The 17440-nt window shown below is 52.8% G+C and overlaps 1 protein-coding gene across 13 annotated transcripts in view; it reads left to right on the top strand.

The window, feature by feature from the left end:
- The first annotated feature begins 2014 nt into the window (after positions 1–2014).
- The window catches only part of PCNT (pericentrin), a 96110-nt gene continuing 80684 nt past the window's right edge, over positions 2015–17440 (top strand). For 10 of the 13 annotated variants that reach the window (XM_032486255.1, XM_032485869.1, XM_032485795.1 and 7 more), the window contains exons 1-8: positions 2039–2353; positions 4908–5111; positions 10285–10377; positions 12667–12889; positions 14211–14266; positions 15264–15438; positions 15863–15999; positions 17151–17262. In XM_032486255.1, coding sequence (XP_032342146.1) covers positions 2297–2353; positions 4908–5111; positions 10285–10377; positions 12667–12889; positions 14211–14266; positions 15264–15438; positions 15863–15999; positions 17151–17262 — 1057 coding nt within the window. In that variant the 5' untranslated portion in view covers positions 2039–2296. Of the gene's footprint in view, positions 2354–4907; positions 5112–10284; positions 10378–12666; positions 12890–14210; positions 14267–15263; positions 15439–15862; positions 16000–17150; positions 17263–17440 lie in introns of all 13 variants that reach the window. The other 3 variants (XR_004322377.1, XM_032486184.1, XM_032486105.1) reach the window with 1 other exon arrangement.

The following is a 17440-nucleotide window of genomic DNA, read 5'->3' as shown; positions in this document are numbered from 1 at the left end:
AGGTGTCACTACAGCACATTAGTGGAAGAGCGGAGTTGTGCCCACTCAGTCTGAGAGTGGAAAGGGAGCACGAGGCCCGCACACAAACACATTCCAGTAAAGACACAGGAGTGGGTGAAGGAAACCCAGAAACCCAGGTGTGTTTGCTGGACAGCCCTGCACAAAGTCACCTGCCCAACCTTGCTTTATATGCCACCTTCTCTCTAGTGGCCACTTGCAGTACTGTCACCCCATGCAGCTCTACCACGGCCCAGATGTGACATATGGGTGAGTTCATGGGTATATCCACTTCTCGCATAGGGAAATCCAGGCGCAGCTGCTCAGGGGTCTCCTGGGCCTCTTCCCCCATCCTTGTCACTTGCCTGGACTCTGCGGTTCCCAACCCTGCAATGAAACGTGGTGCTAGTCCCAGCCTCGAACCCAAGGTGGTGCGTTCATTTCCCTTTCAACGGTAAATAGGATGCTACCCACAGAGAGGAGTAAAGGTAAAATGAGACCCAGGAGGTTAAGCCCATTTAGGTAAAGGTCACCCGCTGGTGGGAGCATCCCTGCTCCCCTTCCCCCACCACCGTGCCCACATGGTTGGGAACACTCACCAGGCAGTTACATCAGAGTAACAAGAGGTGCAGGTGAGATGCTATGGATTAATGTCAACTAGTCAGAGCTTATCCACTTCCAGTGAGCATGATTACACTAACAGTATTTGACTGTTAATCCAAACTGTGGGCTAGGAATAAAACCTTGCACTGATTCCTTATCTGAACAGACAGGTTCAAGTGGAGTTTGAAGTCAAGGAACAATGATTTCATGAGGCTTCAGATTCCCACACAGACCATGAATTCATAACCAACATCACATTCCTTTTTTTTTTTTTGGATTTTTAATAGATTTCATTTTTACATCAGTTTTAGGTTCACAGACATTTGAACAGGAACAGCATATTCCCTTTAAAATAATAATTTACAGTATATTTGGAATGATTTACCCAAACATTTCAAGGCCTTAAAACATCTCAATGTGATGAATTTTTGCTTATCATTGAAACAGCTCTCTCCCTCTGGTGATCTAGAACTGGGTACAATTACTGTGTTATTCAAAATTTCAGGCAACTTGGCAAGTCAGCGCTACCCAGCCCCTTCCACGCTAAGGCTCCAGGGACTGTCCTAACAGGAATAGGCACGTATTCCTGGTATGGGTTTCCCTTTCCTGCCCTTCTCTCCGAAGCACCCCACCCCCACCCCCAGCATGGGGTCCTCCGAACACTCTTTGACCCAGGGCACTGCTTTATGGCACACGTGCCAGACTGCCATGGACCCATGACTGTGGGACCCACTGGTCAAATCGTGAACTGCACCACCCAGAAGTTGCAAGCTCGGGGTAGGGCATTCAACCAGATGCCTGGATAGGTACCGTGTCCCCAGCAGGAAGAATCCATGGGTCCAGGAGTCAGCACCGCGGGTGGCTTCTTGTCCCTGCAGTTCTAGGGTCTGTGGGCTGGGATCCGATTCCCACTGAACCAACCCGGCCGCCGCCGGGACTCCGGCTCCTTGGGTCCAGGTGCTGGCGGGGCCCAAGAGAAGGACGCATAGGAACGGAATCAAGTGATCTTGTCGGCTACCTGCGGCCGTGACACGAACAAGGCCAGCACCCCGGCCGGCGAAAGGAACCCTGGAGACGAGGGTTTGGGTCTTGCAAACCCGGAGCCCGCCACGAGCCGGACGCGACTTCTGAGGCAGACCCGGGCTGGCGCGCACCAGCGAGGCCGGCCTCCTGGGATGTCCCCAGGCGCTCGCGAAGCTGACCCAAGTGGATGCGGGCGAGGGCTCCCCGGTAGCGACCACCGCCTGCGGGAAACAAGTATCCGCCGCCTGGCCAATCCCGCCGGACTCCGACCGCCCACGTGCGCGGAGCCCTTCAAACCGACCAACCACAGCGAGCACAGAGGCCGCCGCGCCCCGCTCATTGGTCCAGCCCGAGGAGGCGGGACCGTTAGCGCGCCAATCGGAGGGGCTGCTACAGGGGCGGGGCTCCGGCGCGCCTCACCGTCCTGAGCGCGCTGTGCTGAAAGCGCGTGCGCGAGGGTAGGAACGCGGGCCCTGATTGGCCGCGCGCAGGCGGTTCACGCGGGGCAGGGCCGGGCGCGGGGCAGGGCCGGGCGCGGGGCGGACCCACATCTGCGTGACAGTTGTCGCGGGGGGAGGGTGAGCCCAGGCTAGGGGGAGGGAGTGTAAATAGAGCGAAGGCGGCGCCGCGTCGACCGTGCTGCAGCCGGGCGACCCGCGGAGAGCCCTGGAAGATGGAAGAAGATGAGCAGGAGCAGCGGCGCAGAAAGGTGGAGGCCGGGAGAGCGAAGGTAAACGGCAGCGCTTCCTCCCCCCGCTGTCTCGGCGTAGGCTCTTCAGGGCGGGCTCCAGTGCCCGCCACCGCCCCCTGCCAGTGGGGGACGCGCCAGGGGGACCGCCGCCGCACTCTTGCCCTTTCCGCCGACTCGGCTGGAAGCCGCCCTCTGGTCGCCGCCATCTTGAATCCGCCGCCCTCTGCCCGGACCCGCCCCCCTCCCGGTCGCAACCAATCAGCGGCCGGGTGCGCGCGGCGCCTTGCAGGGAAGCCGGGCGCGGGGCACGCCGGGACTGGTGAGGATGCGCCTGCGCAGGCGGGGGCGGCGGCGGCCCTCTCCCCCCCCGCCCCCACGGGGACCCACCCGCCCCAACGACGTCTGCACGGGGAGTGGGCAGGGCGGCCTAGCTGATGGACCGCGGTGGCCTCGGGACGCGGGGTCCTTGACGGCCGCCCGCTCTCGGAGCCTGTGGTGCAGGGACGGGCGTTGTCACTCACCTGCGCACCTGTGTACACCTGCTCTCACCTGCGCGGCTCTGTCCTTGCCCGGATTCCTGGAGGGCTTGGAGGCCGAGACTCAACTGCAGTCGGGCGTTAGGAGCCTACGGCTCGGCTCCGCTTCCATTCGATCAGAACTACGTGCAGATACTCGTTTTACCCAGAATTCTGCGGTTCTTTTTCGTTTTGAAAAGTTTCGGAGTTCTGTTCCAGAGCCCGCAACTTGTTTACTCTGAGGGATGCCTCCCGCTGACCCAACCCCTGGTGTACTGGGCCCCGAAGCGCCCGTGCCGCCGCCTCGCTGCTTGGGGCCCAGGTGGATAGCTTTGGGCTGGCGAGGGCTGAGGGGCTCAGCCGGTTCGTCCCCGTGCTGGGCCTGGAAGCTCCAGACGCGGGGACAGAGCCTCCCGGGAGATGTCACATCCCTGAACTGCAGATGCCCCCTAGAATTCAGGGCGGTCCTGGGGTCAGCGTTTAACATCCACGGACTGGTTCTCATTCTTTTGGGGCATATTGTGCAATTAAGCCGTATGCTGACCGGACCCGGGCCCTCGAGCCTGTGGAGAAGGCTGTGAGCCCCGCCCCACCCCACCCCATTCTGGTCAAGGGGGAGCCGCTGCAATGTTGAGCCCTGTGAAGTGGCTGTTGAGGTCAGACATGGCCAGACGTTGGGAATTTCACGTGGACCAGCTAGTAAGAGGTATACAGTGCTAGTTTCTTCCCTTGAGGAAACCACATGGCTGCTGCATTAAGAGATCATTCGGAGCACAACGTTCAGAGTGTTGTGAGGCAGAGGCAGGGACAGCAGGGTGACAGGCAGAGGACAGAGTGGCCTCCTCAGGTCACTCACTGCAGGTGAAACTCCTGATTGGGGTTTGAAGAGTGAGGCCTTAGCCTGTTCTCCCCCCTTTGCACATGCCTGGCACACATGAAGGTCAGGAGATGCCAGGGAGCTGGAGTTTAATACTGTTTTCCCAGCTTGCCAGTGTTTGTAAGTGTGCCTAAATGTTGCTTGAAGGAGTTTTAAGGGTGATAAGGAGGATTAACTTCCTTTCAAGAAGAAACAGACACCCCTCGTTGGGGTGACCACACAGGCCAGAGACCAGGACTGTGGTGCAGGAAGATAGCTCACGGATGGTTAGATTTGATGGAACAGGGCACAAAACAGACAGGTCCAGGGCTGGTTTTGAAGCCAGGGTCTGTTCTTGAGATGGTTTTTCTCACGTAAATTGCCTCATGTGATTTTCTGCGTCCATGAAATTGTACAGTTCTGTCATCATTCACACAAACATTTGTGAAATGTGTTTGTTGTTGTGACCACAGTTGTCATTTGAGGGCTCTTTCCCCCTGTGAAATGCTGATGTTAGATGTCGGACCTTTGAATAATGGGCTAGTGGGTGATGGTGTGTGGACAGAGCCTAAACCCCCAGATTTGAGGGACTGAGCAGTGCCTTCTGACGGGGACATTCTGTGGAGGTCCCTGGTGCTTTGGTGAGCTGTGTCGTGAAAAATGGAACATCTGATTTCTTAAAGGAGAATGTTAGGTTGACCTGGCTTAATTAATTTTTTGCTATTTCTGTACCTTGTCTCAGAATCCATGGCAAGGATGGCTAGGCTGTAAATTTCCCTGATTGGGGGAAAATGGGGCAAAAAGGGAGAGATTTAGCTTTCTTGTAGTTTTAAACCCTAAACATTCCTTGATTAAACTGTCAGTTTTTAAAATAGATGTATTTTTAATTTTTAAAAAATTTTTCCTATAAACTGTCAGGGGCTAGAGAAGCTATCCTGCCAGTCAGCCTTACTGCTTTCTTTTGTCTGTAGGCATTGTTAACAGTCCTCATTATTGGGTTCTTCGGGTGTAATTCTGAACTTACATCCTAGTATTGTGGGTTTTAATGGAGGCAGTGTTGGTGGTACAGGGATCTGTCGGTTGACGGGAGCTGGCCAGGTGGGCCGAGTGGACTGAGCCAGCCCTGGGGCCTCATGTCCCCCGCGAGCTTGTCGGCTTTGTGGTTCTGTTACTCCTTCCTTGCATACCTCTGTCTCTACTACTTCTCTGCATTTTTGCGCAGCTTGCTCACTTCCGACAGAGAAAAACCGAAGGTGACGGTGCGCACCCGAAGAAAAAGACGGCGAAGAGGAAGGGCCCGGCTGTCGATGCGCCTGTCCAGGAGGAGAGCCCGGTAGCCGCCGAGGACGGGGTGCTCCTGGGAGGACGGGGCGTTTGCAGGAGCTCGGTGTGTGGCAACCTCCCTGCTGGCGCGGGAGCAGCTCCGGTAGGTTTCCTGTTTATTTTCTGGTTACTGCTGGCACAATCTGCTGAGAGCGGTCTTTGGCCCATCACAAGTAGGGGAAGGGGGCTTTGTTTTAGCTTACGAGAGGGAAGTATATGTTTGTGGTTTTATTCCTAACTAAAGTTTTGTCTTTATTACATGATTTTTGAGAAATTTTGGATAGACTGATTGAGGGCTGGTGTCAGTATTGGTGTCACTTTGGTGCTGGGAGTTTTATACGTGTGACTCCCTGGGGTCTGGCTGAGTGCATCAGCACCTCTAGCGGGTTTTTGGACACTTACACCGTAATAGCCCTTCACCTGCTCTCAAATCCACCTAATTGTCAGGATGTCTTGCTGGACGGGGCGGCACTGTCTGCTGCTTGTGGCCCTGTGAGCTGTAGGGCAGGTGTGGACCTGGGTGCTGAGTGCGCAGGACCGCCCTGGGCCTCCCAGTTGCTGTGTGCGGGTGCTGTGTGTGGGTGCTGTGTGTGTTACTAGCAAGGGGCCTTGAACTGGGGGTACCCTTTGCTTGTGTGCAGCAGGGTGGGTGTAGCTGTGTGCTGGGCTGAAGATGGGTTGAAAACTGGGGGTTCAGGGCAGAATTTGACTCAAAATCGTGCTGTGTCTGGGCTGCCTTATTGAAAAAAGTGGAATGACTGCCAGCATATAAAGTTTATGACATTCGACCTGCAAACCTGGAATGTTGCTTCTTGTGAAAAGTTGGAAGCCCAAGCCATGGTGCTCCCGCTTTGCCCGGAGCAGCTGGCCGGACCTCTGGTGGCTGACCCTTTGGACCAGCCTGTGACTGGATCAATCTCCCTCCACTCCCTGTGGTCTCACAGGTCTGAGGTCGGAGGTCAGTGGCCTTCATGTTCTCCTCTTGTTGCTTCTCTGGGTGGAGCAGTGGTTCTCAGCAACCTTGTCTCATCACAGCTGAGTCAGTAACGGCTTCGTGGAGAGGATGTGTGCTGTGGAAGTGAGCACAGACCAGTCTTTTTTAAGTTAAAAGTTTTATATTTTTTAGCTTTTCATTTTCAAATAACATCAGACTTACAAAAAAACTTGCAAAAAGCAGCCAAGAGTTTCTGTATACCCTTCACCTAGCTTCCTGAAATATTGACACCTCTGTAATCATAGCATAAATCGCAAATCAGGCTCAGTTAACGTGGAAATGATACTGTGAGCTCATTCGTAGAGCTCATTCTGACTTCTCCTGTTTTCTGGCCCAGGAGTCTGTGTTGCATTTCAGTGCCTTGTCATCTAGGGTTCCTCCAGTCCAGGACAGTCTTTCAGTCGTCTTTGTCTTTTATAAATTCGACACTTGCAGAGCACTAGCTAAGTATGTTGTAGAATACCCGTCGATTTGGGTCTGTTTGATGTTTCCTTCCAATTGAAGTCAGGGTGTGCGTTCTGGCAGGAACACTGTGGAGGTGACGGCGCTGCGTGCTCAGGTGGTGTTGGTGTTCGATGCGTCTCACTCCTGGTGATGCCGACCATGACCTCTTAACTAAGGAGGGGCTGGCCAGGTTTGTCTTGATGGAAAGTTTCTGTTTCTCCTTTGTAGTTAGTACGTGTGCTGTGTGGAGGTGCTTGGAGACCCTGTAAACATCCCGCTTCTTATCATACTTTCTTCCGTTAGTTTCAGCTTCCATCTAAGATTCTTGCCTGCGGCAATTAATATGGTGGCGGTGGCCACGTGGTGACTTTCTGTTTCTATCTTTTCACCTACATATATTAACTGGCATTTTACTCTAAGGAAAAACTGTTGCTGCTCTCCAGTTTGTTTATTTATTCAGTAATTTGTATCAGCCGTGGACTACTGGATACTTACTCTGTGAGTTTTAATCCATCATGTCTGTGTTTATTTTGTTGTTGAAATAAACACATTTGGCCATTTGGAACACTTTTGAACTGTTGTCTGTGACCTTTCAACACGCCTTCGTTTTCTGGCACCAGGATTTCTCAGGCTTATTCTGTCCTTTCCCTGCTGCATCCCTGAGATCAGCCGTTTCTCTAAGGAGCCCTGGTTCCTTTCAGTGGAAAATGGTCTTCAGAAACCAAGAGCTGGGTGCCAGGTATGCTTATTGCCAGTGGGTGTCATTGCTTCTAGGCTATTTCAACAGACAGAGCTGGAAAATATAAATGTACGTATATACACACACCGCTACATCTGTTTCTTTGTCTATTTGTATGTACAATACAAACCATGAATTCACACCAATATCTTCAATTCCAGTGCAACACCACAGAATTTATTCTAGCTTTTCCTCTCTCCTTATTTTAAGCTCCCCTTTCCCATAGTGAGAGACCTGGTTTCCTCCTCTGCAATATCTGTACGTATTCTTTCAGTCTTGAAATACACACAGATTAGTTTCAGAGTTGTTAATCCACACCCCTGTGAAAAACAGGTTTACTAACTAGAGTATTTGTTCATGCAGGTCTCCCCAGTTATTGGAAGTTTGCGTTACACCCGTTCATTTTTACGAAGGACCTACGTTAGTACCTGTTTTTGCTGACAGAAAGCACTCCAAAAAGGGTTTTCACTTTTATGAAGAAAGGTCATTGCTGCTTCACTTGAGGCCATTTTGGCCTATGAAAGGTTTCATAGGGGCACTGTGCTTTTGGATTGTGGGGGAACCTGTGGTTCTTTTTGTCTTTATCGTCCCAAGGTTAATTGTCTGGCGTCCCAAGTCGTTTTGCTTGGCTTTTCGATTCCTTATCTCTTCGCTGTGGTTATTTTCCTCACTGACAGTACAGTTTTACTTGTTTCGTTGTTTGTATTCTGTTTTGGTTCTCACATCCAGGTTGATTTTATGTAACTGTTTTCTGAGTAAGTGAAAGATTAATTGCCGGGGTTCTAAAAATCAGAGCTGTGTTCAGAGAATGTCATTTCCTCCTCTTCCTGTCACCCCATTCACACCCACCCCTGCAGACGAACAGTCTCTTTAATTTCTGGTTTGTCCTTGTATTTCTTTTGCACAGACGAGTAAGTGCATGTTTGTTTTCTTACATCCCTGTTTATGGGCAAGGCTCCGTGCTAGCGACGATCTTCTGCACATGGCTCTTTCTTGTAGCGGCAGGCCTGGACTCACTCTGTGTCAGTTCGTAGCGCTCTCCCTCACTCATTTTTCATAGCCACACAGCACATGTGTCGAGTGGGCACGCTTTGGTCTCAGCTGCTCACCCGGAAAGAGCGTTTAGGCTGTTTCCATTGCTTCCCATGCAGTGCTGTGGTGAATAACCTTGTTGGGATGTAATTTATATTTTAGGACATGTGTTTTCAGGGTAAGTTCCTGGAAGTAATTCAGAAGGTAAGTGCATGTAAAGTTCTTTGGAGTACTGCTCAGTTCCCTTCCATAAGGGATATACCAGTTGGATTTTCATCAGCAGACTGTGATACACCTGTTTCCCAACAGCCTCGTTAACACAGTCTCATCACACTTTGGAATTTTTAGCATCTCGTTTCTCTAGGGTCAGAACCCGGGAGTAGCGTGGTTAGATCCTGTGGTAGGTGTGTGTTTAGCCTGTTAAAAATCTGCCAAAAACTGTTTTCCAAAGTGGATGTATCATTTTGCATTCCCACCAGCAATACAAATTCAGCAATAAAAAGGAATGGCATTCAAGATGTAGGGGAGCCTTATGTCCACATTGCTAAGTTGAAAGATGCCAGTCTGAGAGGCTACAACCTTAAGATTCCATTTATATAACGTCTGGAAAAGGTACAACTATAGAGGCTGTGAACGGATCAGTGGCTGCTGGAGGTTGGTGGAGGGGAGAATTAAACAGGGGAAACGTGGGGGTTTTTAGAGCAGTGTAACTATTCTGTATGGTAATGTCAGTTAAAAAACCAGAAAGTATTTGCATGCAAGTTAGAAATGTCATTCAGGAGATTGGGGGATCCCAGGATGGAACTCAAGAGTGTAACAAAAGTCCCTGACTGCATTCCAAGGTGTGAGACCACCTCCCTGTGGGGTGGGGGTGAGTCTGAGGACTGAGGGCAGAGCGACCTGCTCACAGGCACGTGCTCTGGTTGAGGGAGTTGCTCCCATGGGACGCAGGTTGACACTAGTGACCTGGCTGTTAGGTGCTGGGCCTGGAGCTTAGAGGGGGTTTGGTGGGGCCAGGTGTCTGCAGCCCTGATGGCCTCTGAGTCACCTGCAGGGTCAACCTTCCCCTTCCTTGAAGGACAGTCCTGTTCCCAGTGGGTGGCTCTGTTGTCCTGTCAAATCCCAGAGGTGACACCTTCCTGTGTCCCCTCCCGCTTTCTCCACCCCCTCTGTCCTGACGGGCAGCATCTCCAGTCCTGGCCTCTGCTAAGGCGGCTGGTCAACCCCATGTTCGCGCCACCATCTCCTTATGAAACAAGGGTCCAGCCACCCGCAGTGTTCTCTCCGGAGCACGCATCTCCTGCTTTGCTCAGGATTGACCAAACCTTCCAGTCCTGGTTCTTTTTGCTTAACCGTTCCTTCAGCTTCCCTCTCCTCCCACACTTTACCTTCAGCTGGAAGAGAAGCCGGCAGCTCCCTCAGCACCCTGCTTGGGAGTCTCCTCCGTTAAACAGCCAGGCCTGCCCTCCCCCTGACGGGAGAGCCCAGCCCAGCCAGGCCCGCCCTCCCCCAGGTGGGAGACCCGGGCCCAGCCAGGTCCCCCGCATGTTATGACAGGATGACCTTCTGTCCAGTTTCTGGTTGCTCACTCCCTGTTTCTGTCTGAGGTCTCCCTTCCAAATCATTGTAAACTTATGGGTCAAAACTATGGGAGAAAAATTCATTGGAAAACTTTAAACTCAAGTTTGAGAAAAGAAATTGAAAATACTATTCTGCAAATTAAGGAAAAGATTTATCTAAAAGAAAATCTTGAAGGATGAAATACTTGAATTTATACAAAATTAAGAGCTTCGAAAATGTGCATGAATCTGAAAGAACAGAATTTGTTGAGAAACTAAAATGTAGTGATTTAAGCGTTAAGCCCATGGTAAATGACTTGAAGCAGCAGAATCCCTTAAGAAGAGGGCAGCAGCGTCATTAGGGGAACGAGTCACAGTGAAGATGCTGAGAGCTTGAGAGCTGTGGGGAAGAGCGCAGAGGGGGTGGTGGGAGTGGAGGGGCTGGAAGGGCCTGAGGCTGTGCCCTGGGCGCTGCAGTAAGTGCTCTTCCCTGGCCCTTCCCTCTCAGCTGGAGGACCCTGACCCGGAGAGGACCGAGGACTCAGAGCCGCAGCAGAAGCTGGATGGCGACTGTCTGGAACAGCCTGGGGTCATCACAAAGGTATTCTTCTCCAAGATTCTGTAATAAGGTGTGCCCTTGTGGGAAGATTCTTCCCCGCGTGGTAGAAACCCAAGCCAGAGAGGTGGAAACCGGGCCGAGAAGCTGGAGGCCTCGCTTCCTGAGTTGCCCCCTGAGTCTTGCCTCCTGAGTCGCCCTGCACGGAAGGTCTCCTTGAATCTGCGGTCTTGTGCCCTTTGATCGCATCTCCTGGATGCTGAAGGGAGGAGTTGCTGCTCACGCATCAGGGTGGCTGTCACTGCTCAGGTGCTTCCTGGGCCCTGCCCTCGTGGCCCTCTTGTTGGTCATGTGCGTGTGTGGCAGGGCTCCAGCAGGAGTGTGCGGGTGTGTCACCTGGAGACACGCAGGGAGGAGAGCTTGTGGGCTTGTGGACAGTCTTACTGTCCCAGTTTCTGCACAGTGCGTGGTGTGGATTCCATGTGTTGCATTGATTACTTTTCTTTAATTGATTCAGTTTTGTTAGCACTTGGAGGAAAGTGTATTAGATACTGACCAATTTCAAAGTGCTATGTTAAAAGTCTTCGTTTTCTTCTATTTTATTTTTCTTTTTATTGAAGTTTGGTCAATTTACAATATTATGTTGGTTTCAAGTGTACAGCACAGTGATTCAGTAGTTTTATAGATTATACTCCATTAAAATTAGTACAAAATAATGGCTATAATTGAAATTCTAAATTTTAGACATTTGCTTCTAGCTAGACTTTTCAGGCAGTGAGCAGTTTTGGCTTTTAATCTGCATTTTTGCACTAGCAGGGCCTGGAGAAAAGGTGTCTCGTGGGATCATAAAACCTACCCTTAACAACACACTTGTGTGCTTGTTTTAAACTCTGACTTGTAGCGTCCGTGTGGAAATGTACAGAAGACTTCCGCGCAGCCCAGCGTGAACGCATTGTCCCTCTGCAGGTCAGCAGCAGCAGGGCGGTGCTTGACCCCCGGCCCCAGCAGGCCCTGACATGGGCGCCGTCCTGGCTTCTGTGCCGGTTGTGCTGCAGAGCCGTGTGTGAATGGGTCAGATGGGGCTCTGGTCTCTCCTTGCCTGTATTTCAGATGTCTCTGCACCTTATGTTTGGGGCGTGTGACTGGCGAACTGTGTGGGTGGTTTCTAAGTGATTCTGTCTTTTCACTGGGCAGTGAACTGTCTGACGTCTGATGTAGTCACCACGGTGCCTGCTCTTACGCCAGACGTTTAGTTTGGCCTTTCTGTTGTCCTGCCTGTTTTCTTTTATTTCTCCTTTTTCGCCTTCTTTGGATTGTTTTTTATCAGGGGGTTGGAAAAAATTCTCCCTTTACACATGTTGAAGTAGTAATGTATGGTTTCTGTTCTTTGAGTGGAGGGCTTATTAAACACAGCACTTCATCTGCGTCTAAATTTAATCAGCAGTTCACTTTCACCTGGCTTAGTTAAATACTCAAACTCCGTTTATACTTCCTTAAGCCTACGTTCTCGTCATGGTCTTCTTAATTGTAGAATATACAATATTCTACAATATTGTGCCATTTTGACCATTTTTTGGTGGGCGGCTCAGTGGTGGTAATACATTCGTAATGCTGTGCAACCGTCCCATCATCATCTCCAGAGCTCTTGGTACCTTGTGAAGTGGAAACTCTGCCCATGAAACAGCATCCCCCACCCCCGGCCCCCGGCCGCCGCCACTCTCCTCCCGTCTGATGCTGATGGCTCTGCGTGCCTCGTGTACGCAGGCTCAGGTAGCTGTCCTCTGTGACGGCACAGTTCCCTGCACATGACCCCCTCCAGGCCCGTGCATGTGGCAGCCTGTGTCAGAGTGCTGTTCCTTTTTAAGGCTGAATAATAGTTCACCGTGTGGTTAGACAATGTCTGGCACGTCTGTTCCTGTCTGCAGACAGTTGAGTTGCTTCCACATCCCAGCCGCTGAGGAGCTGGGTGTGGGAAGATGATCTCTTTGAGACCCTGTGTCGGTTCTTCTGCATATGTGTGTTCCCAGACATGGGGCGGTTGGTCGTGTAGAAGTTCTGGTTTTGATTTTTTGAGAAACCACCACACTGTTTTGTGCAGCAGCTGCACCACGTTACATTCTTACCAGCTGCGCACAGAAGTTCTGTTCCTCCACGCCCTTCCCGGCACCTGCTCTCGGTGTCTTTGGAAGTGGCCGTCGTCGCAGGCGTGCAGTGCTTTGTGTGCATTTCTCTTTTTAAAAACAATTTCTGACCCCTCGATTGGTCCTGCCGCCACCCAGGTGGGAGGCACGGTGTGCCCGGGTGGCGCCGCCCCACGACGCCCTCTCCCTGCAGCCGCTGCCGCCCCTGGAGCTGGAGGCACTGCGCCTGAGCCTGAGCGACCTTCACGCGGCGCAGCTGGAGCTGACGCAGGCCAACCTGCAGCGGGAGAAGGAGACGGCGCTGACCGAGCTGCGCCAGATGCTCAACAGCCGGCACGCCCAGGAGCTGGCGCTGCTGCGCAGCCAGTCGCGGCGGGAGCTAGAGGAGATGGCGCTGCATCACAGCCGGGAGACAGGTATGTGGGCGGCGCGGGGCGGCCCGAGGCTGCAGTTCCTATGCTCCGCTGGCCCGGCGCTGCGTCCCGCTCGGCTGTCTCCGCACCTGGCGCCGCACTCCGGCCCTCGACAGGCTGTGTGGTTTCCGGGCCATCAGCGGAGGTGCCTAGCTCACACTGCCCCTCACTGGGCCCGGACCACCTCTCCATGGGCTGATTCTCTGGCCTTGACGTATACTTTTGTTTTCATTTTAATGTTTCTTGGTACATTTTTTTGTTAGTCACTACTCTTTGTACAAGTCAGTTTTTTTACAAAACAGCTTTACCGAGCTGTAATTCACGTACCATGTGATTCACACGTTTGAAGTGTTTAAAGGGAGCACTCGGTGGCTTTTCGTGGATCCACGGGGTTGGGCAAGCATATCCAGTCTGCATTTAGGACATTCTTCACCCCTAAGGAGACCCTGTGCCCGTTTCCCTGCTCTCCTGCCCGTTTGCTGAGCAGCCTCCCTCTCCCGGGGACCCGCCCACCCAGAGGAGCAGCCCCGCGGGCCCTTCAGCGCCTCCTGCTTCTTCATGTGGGTTCAGGCATTGTTGCTCGTTCTCCCCTGCTTTTGTTAAATTTTTAAAATTTGAAACATGGCTACCTTAGTCAAGCCTGTTCCAAGGCTGTTTTCTCCAGGTGCAGCTGCAGAAACAGGCCTGCGGAGAAGCCCACCCGACTCTCCGCTCCCTGAGGCTCTGCCGGGGGTGGGAGGAGGGGTCCTGTGGACCCCGCCCGGTGGTGCCATCCTTCCCAGCTACACCCCCACTGTGCACCCCTTTCCTCCACACTCAGCCCGCCATCTGGCCTAGCCCCCCCTCCCTCCTCTGTCCCTGGTGCCCGCACCTCTTTGCTGGTGTGTCCTCCCTCTCGGGTGGAGAGCTGTTGGGCCCTGCTCCATTTACTTTTCTTCCACCGCCTAGCCTGGAACCTGGCTTGGAGGGATCCTGGACCACAGGGCTGGGAGCGGAGTGGACAGGCTGAGGTCCTCTTGACCAGAGGGCATGGGCTCAGGGCACAGTGGTCTGTGCAGCCCCAGGGCCAGCCTTGCCCGCTTCTCCTGGATTGTCTTGTGGGCTGGATTCTCCTGTCCTCTGCTGTGACATGAATATGATTTGCTAATTAAACTGGACATCGTCACCTTGTTTCTCATAGATGTGTCCCACTGTCCTGTTAATGTTGGCAGGGGTTTGGTGGAGCGGCTGGTGGTGCTGGGAGCCCTCTCGCCTCCTAGGGGATCAGACTGTGGAACAGTCTGAGCCTCGGGAATCTGAGCGACTTTCTTCGTTTCTCTTGCAGCTGAGCTGAAGGAGAAGCTACAGTCGGAAGTGGAGAAGAACGCCCAGATGATAGAGGTGCTGGGATGGGAAAGTGTGGTTCTGTGCACGCGGTGTTTTTCCTCCTCCCTCCCTCCTACGGGCCCCGCCCGGGCTCCTCACCTCAGTTCTGACAAAGCCCGGTTGAAGCTCAAGCTGCGTCAGTGGGAGCAGGACATGCTCCTTTCCCAGAGCAGCTCGTCCCGCGGTGTCTGTGGCCCGTATGACTCGAGGCTCTCCACCCTGCCTGGTTTCCTGGGCGGCCCCACGGCTTGGCCCTGGCTGTGCGCCGGCACACCGTGGTCTGGGTGGACGGCCCTGGGGACTCGGGGGATGTGGCGTGGGACCAGCGTGCTGGCCGCGCCTTGTGGCCGTCCTGCTGCTCCCGCACCGCGCCCCTTCGGGGGCAGGAGCTCTGTTTTAGGGCCTTTTCTAGGAAGACTGTCACTGAACTCCTGGTCCTTGTGACCTGCCCCTTTCTCAGGGCTACGTCTGTAAAAGAGCTGTTGGCACTGGTGGCGGTGGAGGATGTGGGGGTGGGGCGCGGGTGACGCTGGAGGACATGTGAGACGTCAGAGCATGCGGACGTTTGTGTCCTGGCCACGCTGGCCAGGCCATCCGTGGGGGAGGGCTGTGCCCTGCCCCCTCCCTCTGAGCTGGACCGAGAGGGCTCGTGTCTCAGGGCTCTTGGGACAGAGCCCGGCGCTGGCAGCTTAGGGGTGTCGCAGTGGCGCCTGGGTCTTGGTAGGGGATGGGGGCCTGACCATCGGCCGAGTTGTGTGCGTTTGCTCAGAGCCTGGTTCTGTTTGTGGCAGGCGGTCCTCGCTCTTGTCCTGGCTGTTTGCCTGCAGGTGCTTCTGCTTCTGTCCCTCTAGAGTAGGGGGGCCGTTGACTGGACCTTCCTAGCCGGGTCCTGGGCTGCTGGTCTGGCCTCGGTGGGGTGACCGCCCACCCAGGGTTTCAGACGCATTGTTGATGTTTCTTACTGTGGAGCATCTGCTGTTGGTGGTCATCTCCCTTTTCCTTATTTAACTAGACCCTGAAGCAGGACTGGGAATCTGAGAGAAGTAAGTGCTTGGAAAACCTACGCCGAGAATTACTGGAAAAGCATCAGTCAGAACTGGAGAATTTACAAAACCAGTATAAGAAAGAATTGGCAGAACAGAAAGCTGAGTTGGAGAAGATTTTTCACGCCCAAAATCAGGCTGAACGTGAGTATCTAACTGAAACGAGCAAGTGAGGAAGGGACTGCGCTCTCCTGTGTGGCCGGAGCGCAAACGCCCTGCGGCTGGCTGGGCGGCGCAGCGTCAGCCTCGGGTCCCCCCTTGGTCACAAGCCCCTCCAGGTTCCTAACCCTCCTGGAGGCCTTCGTTTCGGAGAGATTTCCTGCGTGTTCTGCTGCTGAATTGCTGCCCAAGAAGCACCACGCGATTGTTCACGCTTTGCCCTGGGTTGCCTGTTGCTCGGCGATAGGTGCCGTCTGTGGGTCAGCCGGCCTGCGTCCCCGCCCTCTGTCCCCAGAGGGAGCAGGGTTCTGAGAACGGGGTCTGGAAGGAGCCGGGGCGCCCTGCACAGCTGCCGGCGCTGAGGGGGACGCTGGGTCACAGGCTGAGCGAGGTCCATGCCCGCCCCCAGTTTCCCTCCGGACTCAGGAGGCTCAGCACGAAGTGGCCCTGAGGCAGCTACGCGCGGACCTGCAGCGTGAGCGTGTCCAGTGCCTGGAGGACCTGGAGCTGAAGTTCAGAGAAGGGGAAAAGGAGAGCCAGCTGGAGGTAGGCAGGCGCTCCTGGGTCTGAGTGTCAGTGTGGGCGGGGTCTGGGCTTGGGGTCGTTGTGCATTCTTTGTTGGCCAGAACTTAAGCCCTGATTGACACACACGCGTGTGTGTATTTATTTAACGGTGGTATAGTTGGTTTACAACATTATGTAAGTTCTAGGTGTACAACACAGTGATTCACAATTTTTAAAGATTATACTCCATTTATAGTCACTGTAAGATAATGGCTACATCCTGGTAGAGTATTTTATACGTAGTAGTTTGTACTGTTTTTAAATTTTGTTTACTTATGTATTTAATTGACACTATCATATTTTAAAAATTTAAATATAATTGATGTGCAATATTGCATGTTATAGGTGTGCAATTTAGTGGTTTCCAGTTTTTAAAGGCTGTGCTCCACTTACGGTTGTTGTAAAATACTGGCTGTTCCCACGCTGCACACAATTCCATGTACTTACTGTTATCTGATGGTTTGTGCCTCTTGATCCTCCACCTCGCCCCTCCCGCTTCCCTCTCCCTGCGGGAAACCACTAGCTTGTTGTCTGCATCTGTGAGTCTGTTTCTGTTTTGTGTATATACCTGTCTGTGTATGTTTTAGGTTCCACATGAAGCGATACACAGTATTTCTCAGCCTGACTTATTTCACTTAGCACGATGCACTCTAAGTCCATCCACGTTGATGAAAATGGCAACATTTAATTCTTTTTTATGGCTGAGTAGTATTCCATTGTATAAATTTACATTTTCTTTATCCAGTCATCTGTAGATGGACACTTAGTTTGCTCCCGTGTCTTGGCTGTTGTAAATAGTGCTGCTGTGAGCACTGGGGTGCCGGTGTCTTTTTGAATTAGTGTTCATTTTTTCCCTTACTCAGGAGTGGAATTGCTGGGTCATATGGGAGTTCTATTTTTTGGTTTTTTAAGGGACCTCCATATTTTAAGCCTTTATTTAAAAAGACTCTCAGCATTTGGTGGAGCTGGTAGGTAACCAGGTCAGGACATAGAATCTGTGGGTTTGACCTACACGTGGCATTCAGCCCTGCATGTGAGAACTCGTGTTCTTGGCACTTGGCCCACTTAGTGTTGTGGGCCCTGCCCCAGGGGCTGGGTCAGTCGGGCCCCACATTGTCGTCCTCCTCTTCTAGTTAGAGAACCTCCGGGTGTCCTACGAGGAGCTGCAGGCCCAGTCACAGGAGGAGATCCAGCGCCTGTGGGTCCAGCTGGAGTCTGCCCGGTCCAGCAGGCAGGAGCTGAGTGGTGAGGAGCCTTGTGTTGAAAATTCAGGTCCACGAACAGCTGTATTTGTAACTGTTGAAACCCCCAGCTGGAATCTGATGGCTTTGAAAACCCCAGAAAGTGATTTGTAAACTTCCGTGGAGACTGACGTCTGTGGCTTCAGGGTGGAAATTGTGGGTGGGCGGCCTTGGCTTCATCG

The sequence above is a fragment of the Camelus ferus genome, chromosome 1 (genome assembly GCF_009834535.1).
Source record: "Camelus ferus isolate YT-003-E chromosome 1, BCGSAC_Cfer_1.0, whole genome shotgun sequence".
Taxonomy (NCBI): Eukaryota; Metazoa; Chordata; class Mammalia; order Artiodactyla; family Camelidae; genus Camelus; species Camelus ferus.
The sequence above is the reverse complement of the archived record's forward strand: the minus strand, read 5'-3'. Positions and strand labels throughout refer to the sequence as shown.